The 19,568-nt window shown below is 43.9% G+C and overlaps 1 protein-coding gene across 2 annotated transcripts in view; it reads left to right on the top strand.

Moving 5' to 3' along the window:
• CYFIP2 (cytoplasmic FMR1 interacting protein 2) overlaps positions 1 to 19,568 on the top strand; it is a 279,833-nt gene that overhangs the window by 57,182 nt on the left and 203,083 nt on the right. For both annotated transcript variants that reach the window (XM_069653932.1, XM_069653931.1), the window contains exon 3: positions 10,808 to 10,897. In XM_069653932.1, coding sequence (XP_069510033.1) covers positions 10,808 to 10,897 — 90 coding nt within the window. The remainder of the gene's footprint in view (positions 1 to 10,807; positions 10,898 to 19,568) is intronic.

Here is a 19,568-nt window from a genome sequence, read left to right as displayed (position 1 = left end):
GATGTCGAGGCTCTGCCTCTCAACAGTGACCAGAAGGAACTGACTATGCTCCTTTTCTATGAAGGCTTAGTCTCCTTGTAGCCCCTGAATGTGCCTGCATCTCTGGGTCCAGAAGCATGTGCCCCTTCACTGCAGGACTCCAGACACTCTCACTGCCGAACTGATGGGAGATTCTTCAATCAAAGATATCAGGCAAGTGCCCTGGCTCCATATCCCCCAACTGGGAAGTTTCAGTGGTCTGTGAAGCCTTTATTCCTGTAATTGCACTGCCGAACTTGCCTCCTGGTTCTTCTTCCATGGCTGGTGCCTCTCTAATGTGACTTCACAAGCTTTTTTGGAATTGTGTTTTTGCTTGGAGTCTCCCCAAACCTACCCTATCCTCAGAAGTTGAATCCTATGCCCAAGAACAACATGGGAACCCTGCATTGATGACTACCCCTGACCACAGTTGACTTATTTTTCCACTCCTCTGGCTCCAACCTTGAGCCTGGGGATCACCACATTATGAATAATTGTAGTCCCCACGGTTCTTGGGTCCCTCCTGCACCGATGTGTCACTGCTTGAACCTAAGTGGGTTGCCAAGCACTGTGCACAGCAACCGCCTCAGGAAACTTCCAAACACTGACGCAGAACTGCTTTTTTGGTACCAGGGTATTGCTCTCCTGCCTCTTCTGCGCTGCGGACAAGTCTTTTTTTTATGCATTTCATCATCTCTGGATCTCTTTTTCCTAACCTATGGTCTTCTGTGTCATGACCTCAACCAGAACTCCAGGAACTGCTCCTTGTGGTCACTTTCTCAGATAATCTGCACTACAGGTCACCCTTGCATCCATCTCTAAACGTGCTGGTCTAGATAGTAAAACTGTTTACATACCTGTTACTGCATTTTCCCTTCTAGGAAAATCTCTTTATCTGAACTCTAACCAACTCGTCTGAAACAGTTTTTACTTACCTGACACATTGTGGTATCTTTTATTTTACCAAATTTTCTTACATGCGAGTGTGGTGATTTTTCTCCTTGCATTTTCTGATTTAAAGATTATCTGGACACCCCACCCCTTGCCCCGGATTTCAGCAACAGTGAACATTTGGGTGTGGGTTTGTGGCTTCACGTATGTTCCCTATACAATTCCACACCATTTCACCAATCCACACCAAATTGTGCACAGTCACCTGTTAGGACCCAATGGACATCACTGGCTACATAACATCTGGACACCCCACACCTTTACCCAGATTTCAGCAAAAGTGAAAATATGGGTGTGGGTTTGTGGGTTTTTGGCTTTGCATATGTTCCCTATACAATTCCACACCGTTTCACCAATCTGCACAAAGATTTGCACAGTCACCTGTTAGGACCTTCCGGACATTAATGGCTACGTGACACTCAGGCAACCCTAAATGCGCCCATGTATCCGATGTTCGGAGTACATTACATTGGCTGCCAGTACAACACAGGATCACATACAAGATCCTGATGCTGTCATTTAAATGCTGTACCAACACCTGTCCAACATAACTAAAGGGTCGAGTGAAGACACATACATCAGGGAGACAGCTCCGCTCCTCTGCCTTCCCCACATTAGCCCAGCATAGATACAAGCTGGCGCGCTTTGGGGGGACATCATTTGACGTCCAGGCTCCTCTACATTGGAACTCACTTCCCGGAATTATACGCTTGACTAGCAATCTTGTATTATTCAAGAAACAAATTAAAACCTACTTGTTCAACCTCAACCCAAGTTAAATTTGGAACCGCCGTGCCTACTCCACCTGATCACTGACCCTGCTGATGTCCTGACCCTTGTTTGTCTTTTATGTGCACTCTGAGGCCCATGGGCATAAAGCGCGTTATAAATATTAAAATAAATAAATAAATAAACCCACCCCTTTCCCTGAATTTCATCAAAAGTGTAAATTGTGTGAGTCTGTGGCTTCTCGTTTGTTCCCTATACAATTGCACACCGTTTCACCATTCTGCACCACATTTTGCACAGTCACCTGTTAGGACCCTCCGGACATTAATGACTACATGAGATTTGGACACCCCGCACCTTTCCCTAGATTTCAGCAAAAGTCAACATTTGTTTGTTGGTTTGTGGCTTGGCAAAGCGTTGTTCCTTATACAATTAGTTAGTTTCAGCACCACAGCCCCCGCCCTGTGGAACTCCTTACCTCCACACTTAAGAAATGAGCTCTCCTACCGAGCATTCAAGCAACTGTTGAAAACTTGGTTATTCAATAAGTTTGACTAACACTTTAAGGATGAACCATCTCCTACTTTGCCTGTACTACTTCTCACTGACTTAATGATCCGTAAAGTTTTTACTCTGTCACTACACTGTACAAACGCTGTGTTAACTGTGAGTCTGGGCATCATACAAATGTTAAAATAAAATAAAATAAATACATTCCACATTGTTTCACCAATCTGCACCAAATTTTGCGGAATTGCCTGTACCCATGAGGGAATGAAAGCCTGAGCAACGCCGGGTATATCAGCTAGTATTCTTATAAAGATATATCTTGTGAACATTCTATCATTGGGTGCAAATGAAAAGTGTGCACTGTATCTGTGAAGCATTCCACTCCACCTCTTGAGAATTATGCCTGGGTTCCACTGCCATGACAACCATTTGGAGAGCCTGGTAAGCTTGAGGGAACCATTACTAGTACATAAGTAAGGAAGATACACGGTAAAACCCTGACCACTGGGTTTAAGGATAATCTCCCAAACACTCAGTAATCCTAAAATAAATGGGGTTGATATTGATATTGATATTTTATTTCTATCGCGCTCATACACAAGTGTTTCAGAGCGCGACAAGGCAAGGGAAGGGAAACAGGGGAGAACAAAAACAACAATCTTACTAGGCCCAGTGACATTGAGAACGTGCAAGTGCAGGATATAGGGGGAAGGAGGAGAAGTGCATGGAAGGGGGACAAAAGGAGAGTGCGGAGTGAGAAGGAAAAAAAAAACAAAAATAATAATAAATAAAAAGGCAACAAACAATGGGAGTGCAGCCAACAAGGCAAGTGCTGGGTTGATGGCAGCAGGCCATGTAGGTCTGAAAGTGCAGGAAGAAAAGGGGTGGGCTGTATGGGTACAGATACACACCCCAGTGCAGGGGGTGGTCCGGAGGCAGTGCGTGAGGGTGGCAAGATGAGCAGGTACCTGGGCCCGGAGGACAGAGGGTGGCCAGGTGCATGGGGCCGAGGGAGAGTAGAATCAACAGGGGAGAGGAGAGGAGAAGGCAGAAGCAAAGAGGAAGGTGTTGAGGTGCTTCAGGAACCGGAGATGGTTCTCCTCAAGTTTTAGAGTGGCAGGGAGGCTGTTCCAGAGGGAGGCCCCAGCCGAAGACAGAGATCTACCCCCAGCTCGTTGCTTTGAGAAACGACTGACCCTGAAGGAGTTAGAGGTAGAGGAACGGAGTGCTCAAGATGGGAGCTATTTGCAGAGGAATAGCTGAAGGTAAGTTGGACCCAGGCCCCAGAAAGCCTTGTGGACAATGCAGAGGGTTTTGATATTAATCCTTGCATCCACTGGGAGCCAATGGAGAGATTTCAGAGCTGGAGAGATACGATCCCAGGGCTTGAGGCCAAGGACAAGTCTCGCAGTCCTGTTCTGGATAAGTTGTTAAGGGTGGAGAGTAGAGGCAGGTAGATTAAGAAAGAGGCTGTTGCCTGGGACATGATAAGGTAGTTGTCTGGATAGGGATGGACTTATCACCTGCATGGAAGAGCCCCACAAGAGCTTACAGTTTGGTCAACATACGCATGCCAATTTTGCGACCAAAGGGCATGACGTGAAATGGATAGTGGGGATCTGCTTCCACAAAGCACAGAAATCGATGGTCTGCTAGTCACATCAGGTCTCCCGATAGCATAAATATGCATTGTGATAGAATAGCACATGTTGATTGAATTGACTTCCACTCTAAATGTTATAATGTAAAGTGGTTTTGTATAGCACACATGTGCCATTATGATGGCTTCACTGCATGTGGTCCTGCAAGAAAAGTGGGAGGGGGATTTTTAGTGAGGAAGAGGAAAAGGTAGCTGTGAATCCTATGGTCTTGATGCTTGCAGGATGGAAGTACCGAGTCCTGGATGTTGGTGTGATTGTAGGTGGTTAGTGTCTGGGAATCCTTGGGTGTGTGTTTCAGACAGAAATGAGAGCCCAAGAGTTAGCAATGGAAATCACCACTGTGAAGAACTTGGCAGCTTGTTGTCATATGCCAGTGTTAACTGTTGAGTTGGGATTATGAGATGTTGGCGGGGAGGGGGACTATCTTGACATGGTTTTGCTGGTAATGGAGTGGGGTGATCAACCTGAATGAGTGTGATCTCCCGTACTCCTTCGCTGCCTCATAGTGTGCTTGCCCATTGCATGATTGGACTGACCTGAATGAGACCAATCACCCACAGCTCTTTACTGACGAGTTGTGTGTAATGTTGTTTCATGTTCGTAGTTCTATGTAGAGGAGGTTGCATCTGGCTATTTTATTTTATTTATTTTATTAGATTTTTATATGTGCCTAATACCATACCTGAGTTTGTTTTCTAAGCCCAGATCTGGAATTCGAACCTCTGTTGCTCTGCGTGGTCTTGCTTCCAAGACCAGTGCGTTGCCCCTGTGCTATCCTCCGTTAACTATTAACTGTAGTGGGCATGTAACTGCGAGTGGGCATCTGTTCATAGAGGTTGTTGTGCCGGGTTTGTGCCAGTATGAGTTGAACAGCCATATTTTCTGGGATTTGCTGGTCTCCCTCTATGCACCAGCATCTAGGAATAGAATTCCAAGTTTACTTCTGAGGAAGGAGAAGAAGGATCCGCTGGGCTTCTTTTATTGAAGGTTGGCACTGCTACTAAGTAGTATTTATGATGAACATGTTGATATTCTTCAGCTCGAGTAAAGGGTGAAGAACATCAGAAGCCTTTTCCACCAGCAACAGAAGATCCACAGCAACAGAAGAGAATTAAAGAGTATACTCTGCCTCCCCTCCATGGGACTAGAAATAATCTGTCTTTGGATAACAGATCTTGTACATCTTGCATCAAGAAAGCTGCTTTCACAGCATTCCTGGAATCAGGGTCTCAAATGAGATGTAGTAGCTGGTAGCTCCCTGAAGTCTATTCTCTGCAGATTTTGTTCAGAGCCCATTGATCTGGCACCAACTGTTTCAAAACTTGACAGTAATGTTGGCTTATTCCTCCCATAGTTCTATTTCCAGACAGGACATGCCCCATTCCAAGATCCGACATATCCAGGAAAGCTGCTGTTGTGGTTTAGGATTCATATTCCTGACAGCTGGCGTTGCACTCCCTCTTGCTCTGCCCTACATTAGGAGGGATCTATGGCAGACTGAAAGGTAATCGGTCATGTTTGGAGGGTCTGGATCACTACGTGGGTGATGGTGGTCTTGTAGGAATGAACAGGTTCTTATACCCAGCAGCTTGTTTCAGTGACCACTTAGCTGTGATCCAAATAGCATTTTCCCCCCATTAAGGGAAAGCACAGGAGAGAGGCCTTCTGAGCAGCATTAACTTTTCAAGAATCTCAGCGACCAATCCCTTCTAGCACCCTCTTTGAGGGATGAGGCAGACAAGGAAGCTTTTAATGTATCACAACATGCTATATCTGACAGGAACTATGTATGTGCATCATTAGCGAGCTGTCAGTGCAAACAGATCTATCTTCGACCACCGCACAAATAGCATTAATGTCCTCCAGGAGTCACTGTATGGCTTAGATAGTGTAGGAAGCTGCCCTAACTCCAAGGTTGATTGAGGCTTGTGGTCTTCTTAATGAGGCTTCAACCTTACTGCCCTCTGCATCTGAAGGCAAAGCATCTCATGAGGCCTGTGACATTTCCTTTAGAGAATTAGCAAAGCAATAAGTCCACCTTCAATACCACTAGCAGGTATCAGCTTGGGAGCTACCCAGGGGTACCTGTTTTATCAGGGTCTTTAACTTTGAACTCTGGAAAGGACCTCTTCGACATCCTGCATCACTGGCAGTCCCGTAACAACTTGAGTTTGAAGTGGGTGAGCTGGCATCTCATCCGAAATGAAGGCTGCTCCTGAGTTTCCACGCCCAGGTTTGTTCAAGAGTTCTTCTGTGATAGTGGGTGTATTGGTGCAACCCTCACTCAACTGAAAGAATGAAAATAACAAGCAGTAGCCTTTACATTCAAAACACTTGCCTGCTCAGAATTAAACTAATCGATCATAGCAAAAGAAATGCTGGCATATCCCTGGGCACAGCATACTTTTGTAAATATAGATGGGCAAGGGCGTTTAAACTCGGCACCAATCATAAACTTCTCATCAGCATGCTGATGCAAGATAAGAGAAAAACAGCTACACCTAGGTGAGCATTTGTGGCGGCCGAGCCTCAAGAATCTACATTTGAAGGAGAACCCCTCCCAGGATAAAACAGTATGCAATTGGATTGCCTTTCAAGATTACCACATGATCACAATTTCAGTGAAGAGTTCCTCAATGATGACTGTACAGTGGCTACAGTGGAAGATTTGGAATTAGAAAATGTAGGTGTCATTAGTAAGGAAATGTGGTTGCAACACACAAATCAAGATTAACTCATTTATGGCATTGAACACTCCCATAATTCAAAGGGTAGCCTACAGTGAGACGTTTACCCTCATACCTGCAACTTTACTGGTAGACTGTAAGTGAACTGACTGCAGAACAGGAAATGGTAATGAGAAACCATTTATCATACCACCTGTTGTAATAAGACATGAACCTATCAACAAATCTCATCAAGGCCATCTAAGTACCACCATGATGATATGGTTTTCTGCTGAATACTGGTGGCCTGGAATGAATACTGGTTACCTCTACAAAGGTAATCTCCCTCAATTTATTGTTTTCGGGGGGCCAGCATCTCAGAACGGGAGACACACTGTCAGAAAAATACTAAAACGAGACAACTGGCTACCCCACTCTATGTCCAACTAGGACAGGCGTGGTGATCTACAGAATTATTGTGGTAATTGCTTACACCTTCGAATTAAGTAAGCCAAGTTTATACAAGACATATCTCACACTTTGTGAAAGGGAATGGAACCATTCCACTCAATTAACACACACTAACAACATAACTATTCTTCAATAAGTCCACGTCAATTTATTAAGTGTTAAGACCGATTTAGAAAAATTCAAAAAGAGAGAGAGAGGGAACAACAGCATATATATTAATCATAGTACATCAAAAAAAGACATATTCTTCTCGCTCAATTCTTAAAAACAGTATGCTTTGTATGGGTTTCATTGGCTTAATAAAAACCACTATGTTCTCTTCAGCAGTTTACAGATACAAGACTATATTATTTGGCTAGTCTATTGTCAAGTGTCAACATGTTTCGGCCTTTTATGGAGATGAAACACTACCCCTAGTGTCTCTACAACCTAAATTCTTTATGGCCTTCTTCAGGACAGACAATTTCTTTCCAGATGATGGACACCTCTTTCAAATCCCCCGTAACAGGTAAAGCACAATATCCTGGTTGGACCTGAGCTTTACGCTAGCTTAATCCTAGTCGTGGCAGGGCTTGATTCCTACCCCCGAGTATTCACGGATCAACTCTGGTTTATTCGGAAATTCCAAACTGTGCTAGGAACTCAATTCCTACTGGATGTGAACATTCACAAAGCAAAACAAAAGCGTTCCTTGCGTCGTGCTTCCCTATGCAGGGAGAGCTCCACAGCACCACAAAGCTTCACAGCTCGAAATGCGCACCGTCAGACAACACGCGTATATGTCGATGCGTCTCACTCGATTTTCTTGATTCTTAAGTCAAGCTCCAGCATCACACCGCGAACGCGTCCAAACCATCGTGTTTACAGTTTGGAATTTCTGAATAAACCAGAGTTGATCCGTGAATACTCGAGGGTAGGAATCAAGCCCTGCCACGATTAGGATTAAGCTAGCGTAAAGCTCAGGTCCAACCAGGATATTGTGCTTTACCTGTTACGGGGGATTTGAAAGAGGTGTCCATCATCTGGAAAGAAATTGTCTGTCCTGAAGAAGGCCGTAAAAAGTTTTGGTCGTAGAGACACTAGGGATAGTGTTTCATCTCCATAAAAGGCTGAAACATGTCAACACTTGACAATAGACTAGCCAAATAATATAGTCTTGTATCTGTAAACTGCTGAAGGGAACATAGTGGTTTTTATTAAGGCAATGAACCCCATACAAAGCATACTGTTTTTAAGAATTGAGCGAGAAGAATATGTCTTTTTTTGATGTACTATGATTAATATATATGCTGTTGTTCCCTCCCTCTCTCTCTCTCTTTTTTAATTTTTCTAAATCGGTCTTAACATGTAATAAATTGACGTGGACTTATTGAAGAATAGTTATGTTGTTAGTGTGTGTTAATTGAGTGGGATGGTTCCATTCCCTTTCACAAAGTATGAGATATGTCTTGTATAAACTTGGCTTACTTAATTCGAAGGTGTAAGCAATTACCACAATAATTCTGTAGATTACCACGCCTGTCCTGGTTGGACATAGAGTGGGGTAGCCAGTTGTCTCGCTTTAGTATTTTTCTGGAATGAAAACTGACATGGACACCCATGTCAGTCACTATTCAGCTTGTCAGTGTGCCTCTTAATAGCCAAGCACCCTGGGTTAAATCAAAAGGGTTTTTAAAAGTGGGCTTTGACTTTATTGGTCCACTCAACCAAATGAATGAAGAAGGAACATAGGGAGTAGCATTTGAAGACCACCTATCCAATTGAATAGAGCTAAATGTTGTCAATGATAACAGTACTGGAAGAGATTGAAAAGGGAATGTTACCCAAAGAAATTGATTACAATTAATGGTGTTCTACTGACCTCAATAAAACATCAACATATCGTAACGCAAAGGGCATCACTCACAGCTGAATAGTGCTTTATCACCCACAAACAAATGGGCAAGTAGATCATGCAAATACTTCATAAAAGAGTTTACAACTTCTTCAGCATCTCTGATGGAATTTTCGACTTAAGCAATCAGAGCAATAACTGCTCACCAAATGACCCTTTATAATACCACGGCAGCATCCCCCTTTTGAATCACTAATAGAAAGACGTGTAAGCTCTCATCAGTTTCCACAACAGATGCCAATCAACAAATAAACTGGTGAAAAGGGCATTGACAGCATCAGGTATGAAATAAGACAAAAGAGAACAGATTGAAGAGCACATATGATCTCAGCCCATTCAGTCAAAACACATACCACTCAAGTGGGAGATCTTGCAAAGGTGCCAATGCCAGCTAAGGATCAGCTCACACCATTCAAGTATAGTAAATAGAAAATTGTGCCCAAGAATGGAAAAACACGATGTGGTTCTAGAAGATGGACGATGGACAAATGTGGAACCTGGCAAGATTGGCACTATTCTAGAAAGCTAGCCACGTAGAATGTCAGCCAAACAAATCTACTAGGTATGTTCAACATAATGTACAATACCACAGCTACTTAGTACAACCATAGTCAGTGCCCGGAAGTGAAGAGCAACATGCTGATGTAGATAAGAGGCGTGTGAGGACATTAAATGAAACAAAGAGAATTAAGTGCACAAAGAAACTGGTGATCCTCCATCGATGACAGTCGCTCAACCAGAACAACACAGCACAACACCCAGATCCAGAAGAGAAAGAAGGTTTTGCAACAGACTCGGAGACAGTGCCTTGTACTAATCATTCCTTTCTGTCACTAGAAAAGAAGGTATATGGTGAGCTCAGTCTCTCTCCCCTCTCTGACCTGCCCCAGCACACCTAGGACTTGTGAGTGAATAACACTGCTGGGAGGCAGGAGAGAATTAGGCTTCGAAGACAGGAAGCACGCGGGGAGTGAAAGAGACAGGCAACTGCAAATGATACAACGCATTAGACAAACTTGTATAATACATGTATTTTATTGAGATGTAAATAAAGTTAACATTCCACACATCACTCAAGTCACTGCCTTTCTTGTGAGAAGCAAGCCTGAACACAAAAGGACCCCACTATGTGTGTGTCTCCTATGCAGGGAAGCGTAAAATCTCAGTTGTTTCTTCTTTTCTGACTTTCCAGCCTCTTCCAACATTTCAGCATTTATAGCAGCACGGCCCGCACACACAGGGTATCTCACACCCTTGCTGCTGGCTTATAGTGTGTTCACAATGTGGCATCTGCACCAGCAGGGCTTCTTGCCCTGAGCCAATCGGAGGGCCCCTTCATAGATACACGCACCATACGTACGCGCATGCACAGTTTTTTCTAGGACAACCAAAAATTCCAGGATACATGAGATGGCCCTTAAGAGGGAGCGGGGAGGGGGTGGCAGTCTGGAAGGCAATGCAATAAAACAATAAAGGCAATGAAAAACAACATCGTTGCTATCCCGGGTGACTCACTCTCATCATTATGGATGAGGAATAGGGACGGAGAGCTAATGGGGCTCTTACCTCTGACAGTACTGTAGCATTTGTACCATAGATGTGCAGCAGCGTGCGTCAATAGTTGTTCAATGGATGTGTGTCAGTGTTTGTACCAGAGAAGCGTAGTATTGTGTGTCATCAATCGTATCAGTGTATAACACTGCTGTATATGAATGTGTATTAATTTACTGTGAATGCTTTTGTATATATACATTTAACAATACTGTGTCATCATTTGTATATGTTTATGAGTACTTTCCACTAGTATTTCTGTTTGTGTATAACAGTAATGGTCGTCAGTGTTTGTATTTACAAACAATAACCCACTTTTGCTAAGATCCAATATCTCATTGCTTGTTCCTCTGCAGGCAAATTTTGACACCAACTTCGAGGACAGGAACGCGTTCGTAACAGGAATAGCCAGATACATTGAACAAGCAACGGTGCACTCCAGCATGGTGAGTCGTTCACTAGTATTACACTGAATAGTGCAAACCAGCATACCAATACTCTCATGGATACTACAGCGATACTACCTTCACAGGCGCGCACTACACTAGGTGGGGTGCCTGTTGCCTTGGTGGGGTATGATGTATAATAAAGGCGACTGGGTCTTCCAGTGCAGACAGACACCTCTTCCTTGGCTGAGGTAGCCAACTAATTTCCTTTAGTTGTTTGCACCCGATGTAAGGTCAGAATTTACAAAATGCTAGAGTTCACTGGTCACCCACACTTTTATCCTAATACCTTGAACTTGCAGGAGAGAGAGCATCAATGAATGGACCTGTAAAATAGCCATAGCAGTCCACCCGCTGTGCTAGGAGTTGGATTAAGTAGGTAACATTGAAAAATACTCAGGGTCTTGGCAGGGCAGGGGGGGATCTGGGGGCCGGGCTGACAGCTGCACTCTAGTTCCCAGTCAGGATGACCTGCTCAGGTTTCTCCTCCTCCTAACATGTTCGTACCTCAGGCCCTCTTGAAAGAGGCAGCTCAGGTGTAGGTCTTCAGAATACTTACCTGATGAAATGCTGGTCATTGTTGTCTTCAAGAGGGAGCTCTTCTCAAGCTCTCCCCCCGTTCCAGAAGAAGAATGCTCTGCGTGGGGAGAGGGGGTAGCGTACAGATGACTTAAGAGTATTGGAAGACTTGCTTCCCCCCTTAAAGGTACCAAGGACACAGTGATTAGGAAACATTCACAAAGCGATAACTCGTGAAATGATTTTCAAGGAAGCAGATTGATGCAGACAACTTTCACTAAATTGCACAACAATTGCACAACAAGGTAGGTTTTGGGCCTTGATGCGCTGAACAGCCAAACCCTTGAATTCGTAGCTGCATGTGCAGAGTAAAAAACCTCATTGAAGAATTGAGGGTTTCAGAATCCTAGAAAGGTTAAATGGAATAGCCACTCTTCCCATTGGATGTTCCACTATTATTAGAAAGTAAGGGAGAGGCTCAGGTGAAAACCCTGATAAACACACTAAAATGAGCCTAATATCAAGGTTCAAGCCACAGAAACTGATATGGAACCCTACATGCTTGACATAACCATCCAACATGAAAGCAGACCTGACTATTGCTTAACTGACCGCGCCTTTTCGGCCCCTTGTCCTCCCAAAGATACGTCCATCGAAACAAAGAACAAAAGATTCATAACCAGGTCTAGCTTATGCTGTAACAATACATTAATTATGAATAATGACCCGCAACAGTCCTTGTAGTGCACTCAGGAACTTTCATTTCATCAACAATGCCTTGATGGTTGATGATGATTTCGGCTGGAAGCTGCTACTCAAGTAATCCTCCGAGCCGGCCCTAAGTAGTGAAGGAACATTTAAACAGTCCCTTTAAATCTAAAGTCATTACTTGGAAAAAATCAACAAATAGTGAAAATAGTTCACAGTCTGAGAGTGATCTGCCAGGATACAAAGAAGTTCAGCTAAGCACTAGAGTGATATCACATTGAAATGAGTGCCCACTGCCCTTATGATTGCAGCTGAGCACGAATTTAGTGTGTGTACTGTGCTCTCCATTATGCAAATATGCCTCTCCCATGTTAAGTATACTCTCCCCACATGCTCATTAAAATGTAAACAAATTATGGCTTTTTAAAGTTCAGTCTTTTGTTGTTTGTCCTCCAAATGTTCAACAAGAGTACCTCACAGGGGTACGCTGTGCCTAAGGGTTGTCCAACTCCAGGCCTCGAGGGCCGGATCCATGTCAGATTTGCAGTATACCCTCAATAATATTCATGAGATACATTTGCATATAATTATTCTAAATCTATGCACATTTTGCTCGTGAATATTAATGAGGGATATCCTGAAAACACGGTCAGGTTTCCAGGTCTTGAGGCCTGGAGTTAGACAACCCGGGGCAGCCTTATTAGTTTCATTTTAGAAAACATAATCCTTGTTTCCCTCTTTGTAGCACAGTCAGGCCACACCCTTTGTTAGGATCACGTGGCACACAAAGCTAAATCAAGGGTTCCATCTAGGCTACCTGCCTGAATTGGCACGGTTGCTGTTTGCACAAACTTCTGTTTTAATCTATTCAAGCATTTTGCTTGATTCCTGGCCTATAAAAACTGTGCAAAGATTTAAAAAATAAGGATCGAAAAATTAGCAAAGCGCAACAGTTGTATAGATTTAGTGAATGCACTTCTATGAGAAAAATGTAAGCGCAAAACAAACGGTTGAATCATCATGTACACTCACTGCCTTAAGAAATACTCCCCCTTAGTCAGAATTATACACATTTCCTGTTTTGTGGGTCAATTTTCTTAGGAATTCTCATAGGCGGTTTTCGCAGTAGAACACGTGCACCTATTGATGCAGCTCTGCAATGCACTCTCCTGAAATAGATTTCCATTTTACAGTTGGGCAGGAGCAGGTCTGCGTGTGAATAAAACATTGTATGCAGTGCTGCCGGTTCAGCCCTTTTCAAAATCATGGTTGGAGACCTGCTAACCCTCCATTCTGAAGTAGAAGTGTGGTGCATACATTCTAATGGGAGTGTTTCCCAATGCAAACTAAGAATGGTGATCTCTCTGTGTTTATCACTGAAGGAGCATAACATGAGCCCCTTCCTTGAACATTATTATTGCCCAGGTATACACCCTGCCCTCAAAGAGCTAAAAGTAGGGTGGCAAATGTCGGACACAAGTGAACACCTTTTAAAGAGGTCTGTCTTTGGCCAGCCAAAGCACATTAAAAGTGACACAGCCTTTAGTATAGGAAGACTGGTGCCATCATAGGGAATATGTTCATTATTGTCAGCCCGTCCTTGCTGCTACATACTGAGGCAAAATCCTAAAGCAATTGAGGTGGTCAAAATAGGTTGAAAGCTCCAGAGTATGAGGAGTCATGCAGCCAGCAGGGGAGCCGAAACCCTGAATGATCACTTATGAAAAAGCTATTAATTATACAGGGCCAGAACCACATTTTTACTGAATGAAGGTGAGTTACTGACTGATTAAATTGTGTATTAATTTCTTAATTTCCAAAGTAACATCAATAATCTTTTCATGGGATTCTGGGCACCGGACCTCCAGATTTAAAGTTCTGTAGTCCTGTGAATTCCCACTGCCTGACGGACATTTTTGGGGATTAGGCAGCTCTGTAAATCTTCTCTCCTGAATGCTCCTCAGAATTTTAGAACTGCCAGATAGATTTTCACTCGTGTACGTGTTACAGTATTAAAAATAAAAATATCCTCAGTCAATATGTTGAGGAGAGTTCCAGGCATAGAACTCCTGAGTTTGGCAGCATTTTCTGCCAACCCATTACATCCACACACGTATCATGTTGTGGTTTGGGTGTTTTGGAACTGGATTTGCCTATTTGCACTGGCCATTACTGGCATGGATAGATTGTGGCCACAGCTTCATGAACGGGATTTATACTGAATATTGTGGCTTACATAGAATGCAGCGGTTTCATGAAGTGATTTACAGTGACCATTACTGGTATAAGTAGATTGTGGCCACAACTACATGAAAATGACTTACAATGCTAGCATATGTTGTGGTCTTGTGCAGTTAGTTTAGTTTTGGTGTTTATTTAACAAGAGTGCATAGTGACATTTTTCCACTGCCCCACACTTTCAACAAAGGAGAGGCACTCTGCTAAGCCTTTTTATTTTGTTTTGGTGGCTTGGCTTCGGGCTGGATTTGACCTCGTGGCCATCAGACTTGGTGAGTTGCGGAATGGACAGTCCACTAGAGTGAGTGGAGCTGTGAGTGTTGACGGATGTCCGCAGCTGTGTAACCTGAGACATGAAGCTTTTGCATGAGTTGTCTCCTTTTATTTCCAGATGTACCAGTTCATCACCTCTATTGCTATATGAAAGTATGTTTTGTTTTAAGATTATCACCTTGTCAAATCTTAATTAATAGCGTCTCCTCCCTTGCATTTGATGTTCCACCTTGTGGAATAAGGTAGGCTGGAGGCAGCTATAATTTAGTTTTGGCTTTACCAAGAGTACGAGCTAATATACTGCCTTAGTAACCCAATGTATATTATTGTTAGCCATTGGGATACTAATTAAGTTTTTAAAATCCTGCTCTCAGCTATTTTGTTTCTTGTGTCTTTCTTTCCTTGGAGAAACCACGAGGCAGGCTTAAAATGGCCATTGGGCACACATGGGCTCACTTTGAGCCCAGGCCTGCACCCAGTGAAGTGGTTTGGTATAGATTAGCTCCAGATATGCCAATACAAGAACTGTGTGGGCTGTCATGAATGTTTGGCAGTTTTTGGGGCCAACCTGATTTCCTCACTGACAACAACTTTGTTAGGAGCCCTGTTGGGTGACTAAAGGGCTGGGTTAGGCGAGGGCCGGTGTCGATGGTATCTAGGGGAGACCCTGATCCACCACTCAGTTCAGTTCAGATTTGGGGGATTTCAGCAGGTTAGCTAACAGCCTGAAGGAATTTTGCTGTGGATAAGCTATTGCTGCACTTTTAGGACCAGATCTGGCCTACTGGCTGCACCCTGTGTGGATCAACTTCCGGGGAACCAGTGGTCCAAGGATGAATATCGGTTTCTAAACCATCAATCAGCCCCACACCTCTAGTACACCAGCAGAGATCTAAACAGATTGGAAACACAAGCAAATTATAAACCTCCTTGTCCAATTTTGGTAATGTGGACGGAACAGCAGGCTTTATCTCTGCAAGGTCGTGGATCGTTGGTTAGTTGCAACACAGCGAAAATAGAATTATTACCCAATGATAAAAGGGACTGTCCAGTCAAGGTTGTATAAAAATATCTACTTTATTATTATCACTACAGACAGTTCTAGCAAACTACAAAATACAACCCACCCTGTAAAGGAATGCAGAATACAGACAGTTTCAAGAAGGAAAAGGGATGCACTCCCGATACTGACAGGAGGGTAGTCGGTATAGTAATTAATCGCAATAGTTCAAGTATACTTGGTTTCAACACAAAGGGAGAAATGGGTCGTAAAATGTCACTAGGGTCTTTCGGAGAAGGACCAGGGGGACAGAACCACAATATACCTTGTGCTTGTAGATGTCCTTGGTGCTCGACAAGGTTGAGTTAGTTTCAGGGTGTTTTGCAGCTTGTGCGACAGAGTTCAAGATGGGAGACAGCTGCGGGTATAAGGCAGCAGGCAGTTCAGCGAGCGAGGCTGGACGAACGGCTGGAGTCTGGCCTGCATGGCGGCTCGGGGTCAGGAATCGTTTTCTCGGTACTGGTTGGCGGGTCTGAAGCACCGGTCGAGGCGTCTCAGACGACGTTGGCGACTGCGGCGTGACAGCAGTCTGCGGTGCAGTCGGTTGCAGCTCGAGGGGCTTGAAAATGTCCTTTAAGGTGGCTGCTGGTTGATGCTTGTCAATGTACTCCTCCTAGCTTCTTCACTGGGCTCTTGTTGTCCTTTAAGGTGGATGGCCCAAAGCTGAGGAGAGTGTTGCAGGCAACAGCCTTGTCCTTGGTTTGGTTTTGAGACTCTCTGGCACTTCCCGCCTAGGAAGCTTGCTTGCAGATCCTAGCAGGGCATGCTTTGTGCTGGATGGGTACCAGTTCTGGAGCTACTGGAGGGTCCTCTGGATTCAGTATCTCCCTTTGTTCCCTGGGAGATGTTTAGGGGAGGGATATTGCTTCCCTATTTGGAACTCCTGGTCTTCCTTCACTGGCGGAAGCTGTAAGGCCGACTGTAACTTCAGTCAGGGCCCAAATGTCTTCTTCTTGTTACTTCTTGCAAAGTCTTTAGATGATCTTCCCAAAAGAGGGGCTCAGCCCTCTTTTAAAGCCAAATGGGCCACAGTAATGGGTGTAGGCTAAGCCTACATTAATGAACCAATCCTGGGTCCCCACCAGCAATCTCCTGTATGCATGAGGTCATAACCAGAGGGCTTTGCAACAGAAAAGGTAAAGGGGTAAAAACATGTAATACTAAGTCCCACCCATATTCCAGGCCATTGTGGATCAAAGGGTCTCACTGGTTACTTGAGCTCTCTGTGGTTCCTGGTTAAAGCGGCAGGTCTCCCTTGAAGCTGTGGCGAGAACAGACTTTCTGTCTCCATCAAATCACATACCTCTACCTTCTAAATGGGTTCCCCCTTTAGAGGTTGCCTACTGTAAACACATGTACCAGACATGACAGGTCACTGCCCTTGATACTGAGAGGCAGGAGTTGGCTTCAATTTGACACAGTGCATATCAAAGGTTGTTGGGGTTTTACTGTCCTTTGTTAGTCCTGCGACCAGGCCTCCCGCGGGCCTGTTTTAATTAACTCTGATTAGTATGCGAGGCTGCCACCAGCAGCTAACAAAGGAAAGAGCGGATCATAGAGCCTTTGTTAGTTAATTAGACTGGCCATGGCAGGAGGAAGGGTTTGCCCTCCCCCGCTGAGATGCCTTGATGACAGGGGGTATGGAGCCTGTAGTCTGTGTCCATACAGAGTACACAGTTCTATGTGTATGTCGTGCATTGAGCATAGGAAAATGTGTGTGGATTAGTCACACACATTTTCCGGAAGTTGATCTACCATCATTCAATTACATTTTTAAAATTTCAAAAAAGCCCAGGCGAGCGCACACCCACCGTGCGAATAGTCGAATATCTCACACATCCTATGTCCTGTCCTTACCTCCGGTTGATTTTTGGCTGCTGGACGTACTTTCCATGCTGTCCTCATTCTACTCCTTGTTCTCTTGGTTGGCTGAGGACACAGCTTCCCATTTGATTCGGCCGATCCATGTACCCAGGTATTGCAAGCTCCTGTCTCCTGAAAGGGTGGTGGGACTCCACTACCCCATCGTATCTGCTTGTTTGTGCTATCCTGGATTGCCCCCACTGTTGTTCTCTCCCTTGGACTGTGTTCTGCTGTATTCTGCTGTATTCTCTTTGTCCTTCGAGCCACTGGAACCTGCCTGTTTAGGTTCTTCCATTCTTCTGCAGTCATCTCTGCCATTGTTTCTAACTTATAGCTGGTGGGTCCCTCTCGTAGGAAGAATAATTGTTCTTCTTTTGGCCCGCTGGCATAGTAGTTGGTCTGGGGTGAAAAATGTTGTGCAACTAGATCCTGCATTTCGTCTGCAATGGAAGAGAATTTACTCCATGGGTTGTTTAGCCAATCATGGGCCACGTTTTTAGGAGATGCTGTCATGAGTACCTACCACTGGGTCCTGTTTTTTTAAAATACTTACCTCATGGTTGCCTTTGGTCTGGGATGGTTGAGTTGTGCAAGTACACCTTAAACCCCGGTAAACATTCATTTTAATTGGCTCTAATCCCGCTCTTCATCTCTTATTCCTGGGGCTGAAGGACCTTGAAGCTGAAACTGGATCTCTTTAAGAGGATATCTTCAGGTGGTCAATAAGGCCAGTTTCGGTCTTCCTTGCACCTGTGGGGTAGAAGTGGAATTTTTCCTGCCTTTTTCCCAGAACTGCAAATCTGCCTACTGACTTTGTCCTGTTATTCCTATCGAGAGCTTTTAAAACTGACCTCAAACCCCTCTGAAGTAATTTTTTCAGGTGCTTACCTGGACATTGATATTTTTCCTGGGTTCCCCTTAGGTCTCAGGTATTGTAGGCCAAGGGCTAGAATTGTGGCTCGCACTCCTGATTTTATTTGCCTTTTTAAAGTCCTGCAGTACACTCCTGCATACGAAAATGACTTATTTTACTTGTGTCAACGTTTGTATCATTATCTTTTCTAATGAGTCCTTGTTGATAGTGCTATATGCCAAACCGTAAATTGCCGTTTTGGCTGCAAGTTTAACCACCTCTATTTCTCCATCTTAAACTATACATATTCAGTGTGTAGTTTGCATTTGTATCAACCATTTTTCTATGTGCTAGAGGGTTAGGCATTGTGTAATAATTGTTAGTATGGCATCTTGGGACTTGCTAATGACTGACTGAATGAATGTAAGTCCCCGTAGCGAACATGAAGGCCCTAAAAACAGGCATAATGATGTTACGCCTGTCTTAATGCCTCCATTCACGCTACAGGGATTTTATTGTTTTTGAAGGCGGAGAGTGGGGGGCAGAACGAGAGTTACGTTTCTGTCTCCGGTGTGCCCTCCGCCTTCAAAAACAAATTGGGTTTACGCAGGAACGTCATTTCACCAAAATGACAGGGGTAGCAGAAGTGACATCACACAACCCTTGAGTCCTGATGACATCACAGGAAGTGATGTAATTTGACCGCACCTTGAAGTGACATCGCAGGAAGTGATGGAACACAACTTTTCACCGCTTGTCAAAACATGAAGTGGCATCACATAGCATTGTTCCCTCGTAGTACACTACGAGAAATATGATTACGATATCACTATAATTTGATATACATTTCATACAAGAATGGATCACCATATGTATCGTTAATATCAGTGTGTATAGGCACGTATTACCAAATTACTGTAAATGCAAGCAGATGTTCAAGGCCAAATTATAATTATGTGTTATTATATAGCACTTACGCTTAAGCGCTTTATATAGAACAAATATATATACAGTATCGCCCAACCTGTGTTGGTACTCATTTATCGACCTCAGAAGGATGAAAGGCTGATTTGAGGTGTTTAAGAACAGGCTAAATAAGTGACTCCCCCCCCGAGGTGTGGCTGAAATAAACCTTTAATGAGTCTAGCAATTCTTGT

The sequence above is a fragment of the Ambystoma mexicanum genome, chromosome 3q (genome assembly GCF_040938575.1).
Source record: "Ambystoma mexicanum isolate Mex_15411 chromosome 3q, UKY_AmexF1_1, whole genome shotgun sequence".
Taxonomy (NCBI): domain Eukaryota; kingdom Metazoa; phylum Chordata; class Amphibia; order Caudata; family Ambystomatidae; genus Ambystoma; species Ambystoma mexicanum.
This window is presented reverse-complemented; position numbering and strand designations above follow the sequence as displayed.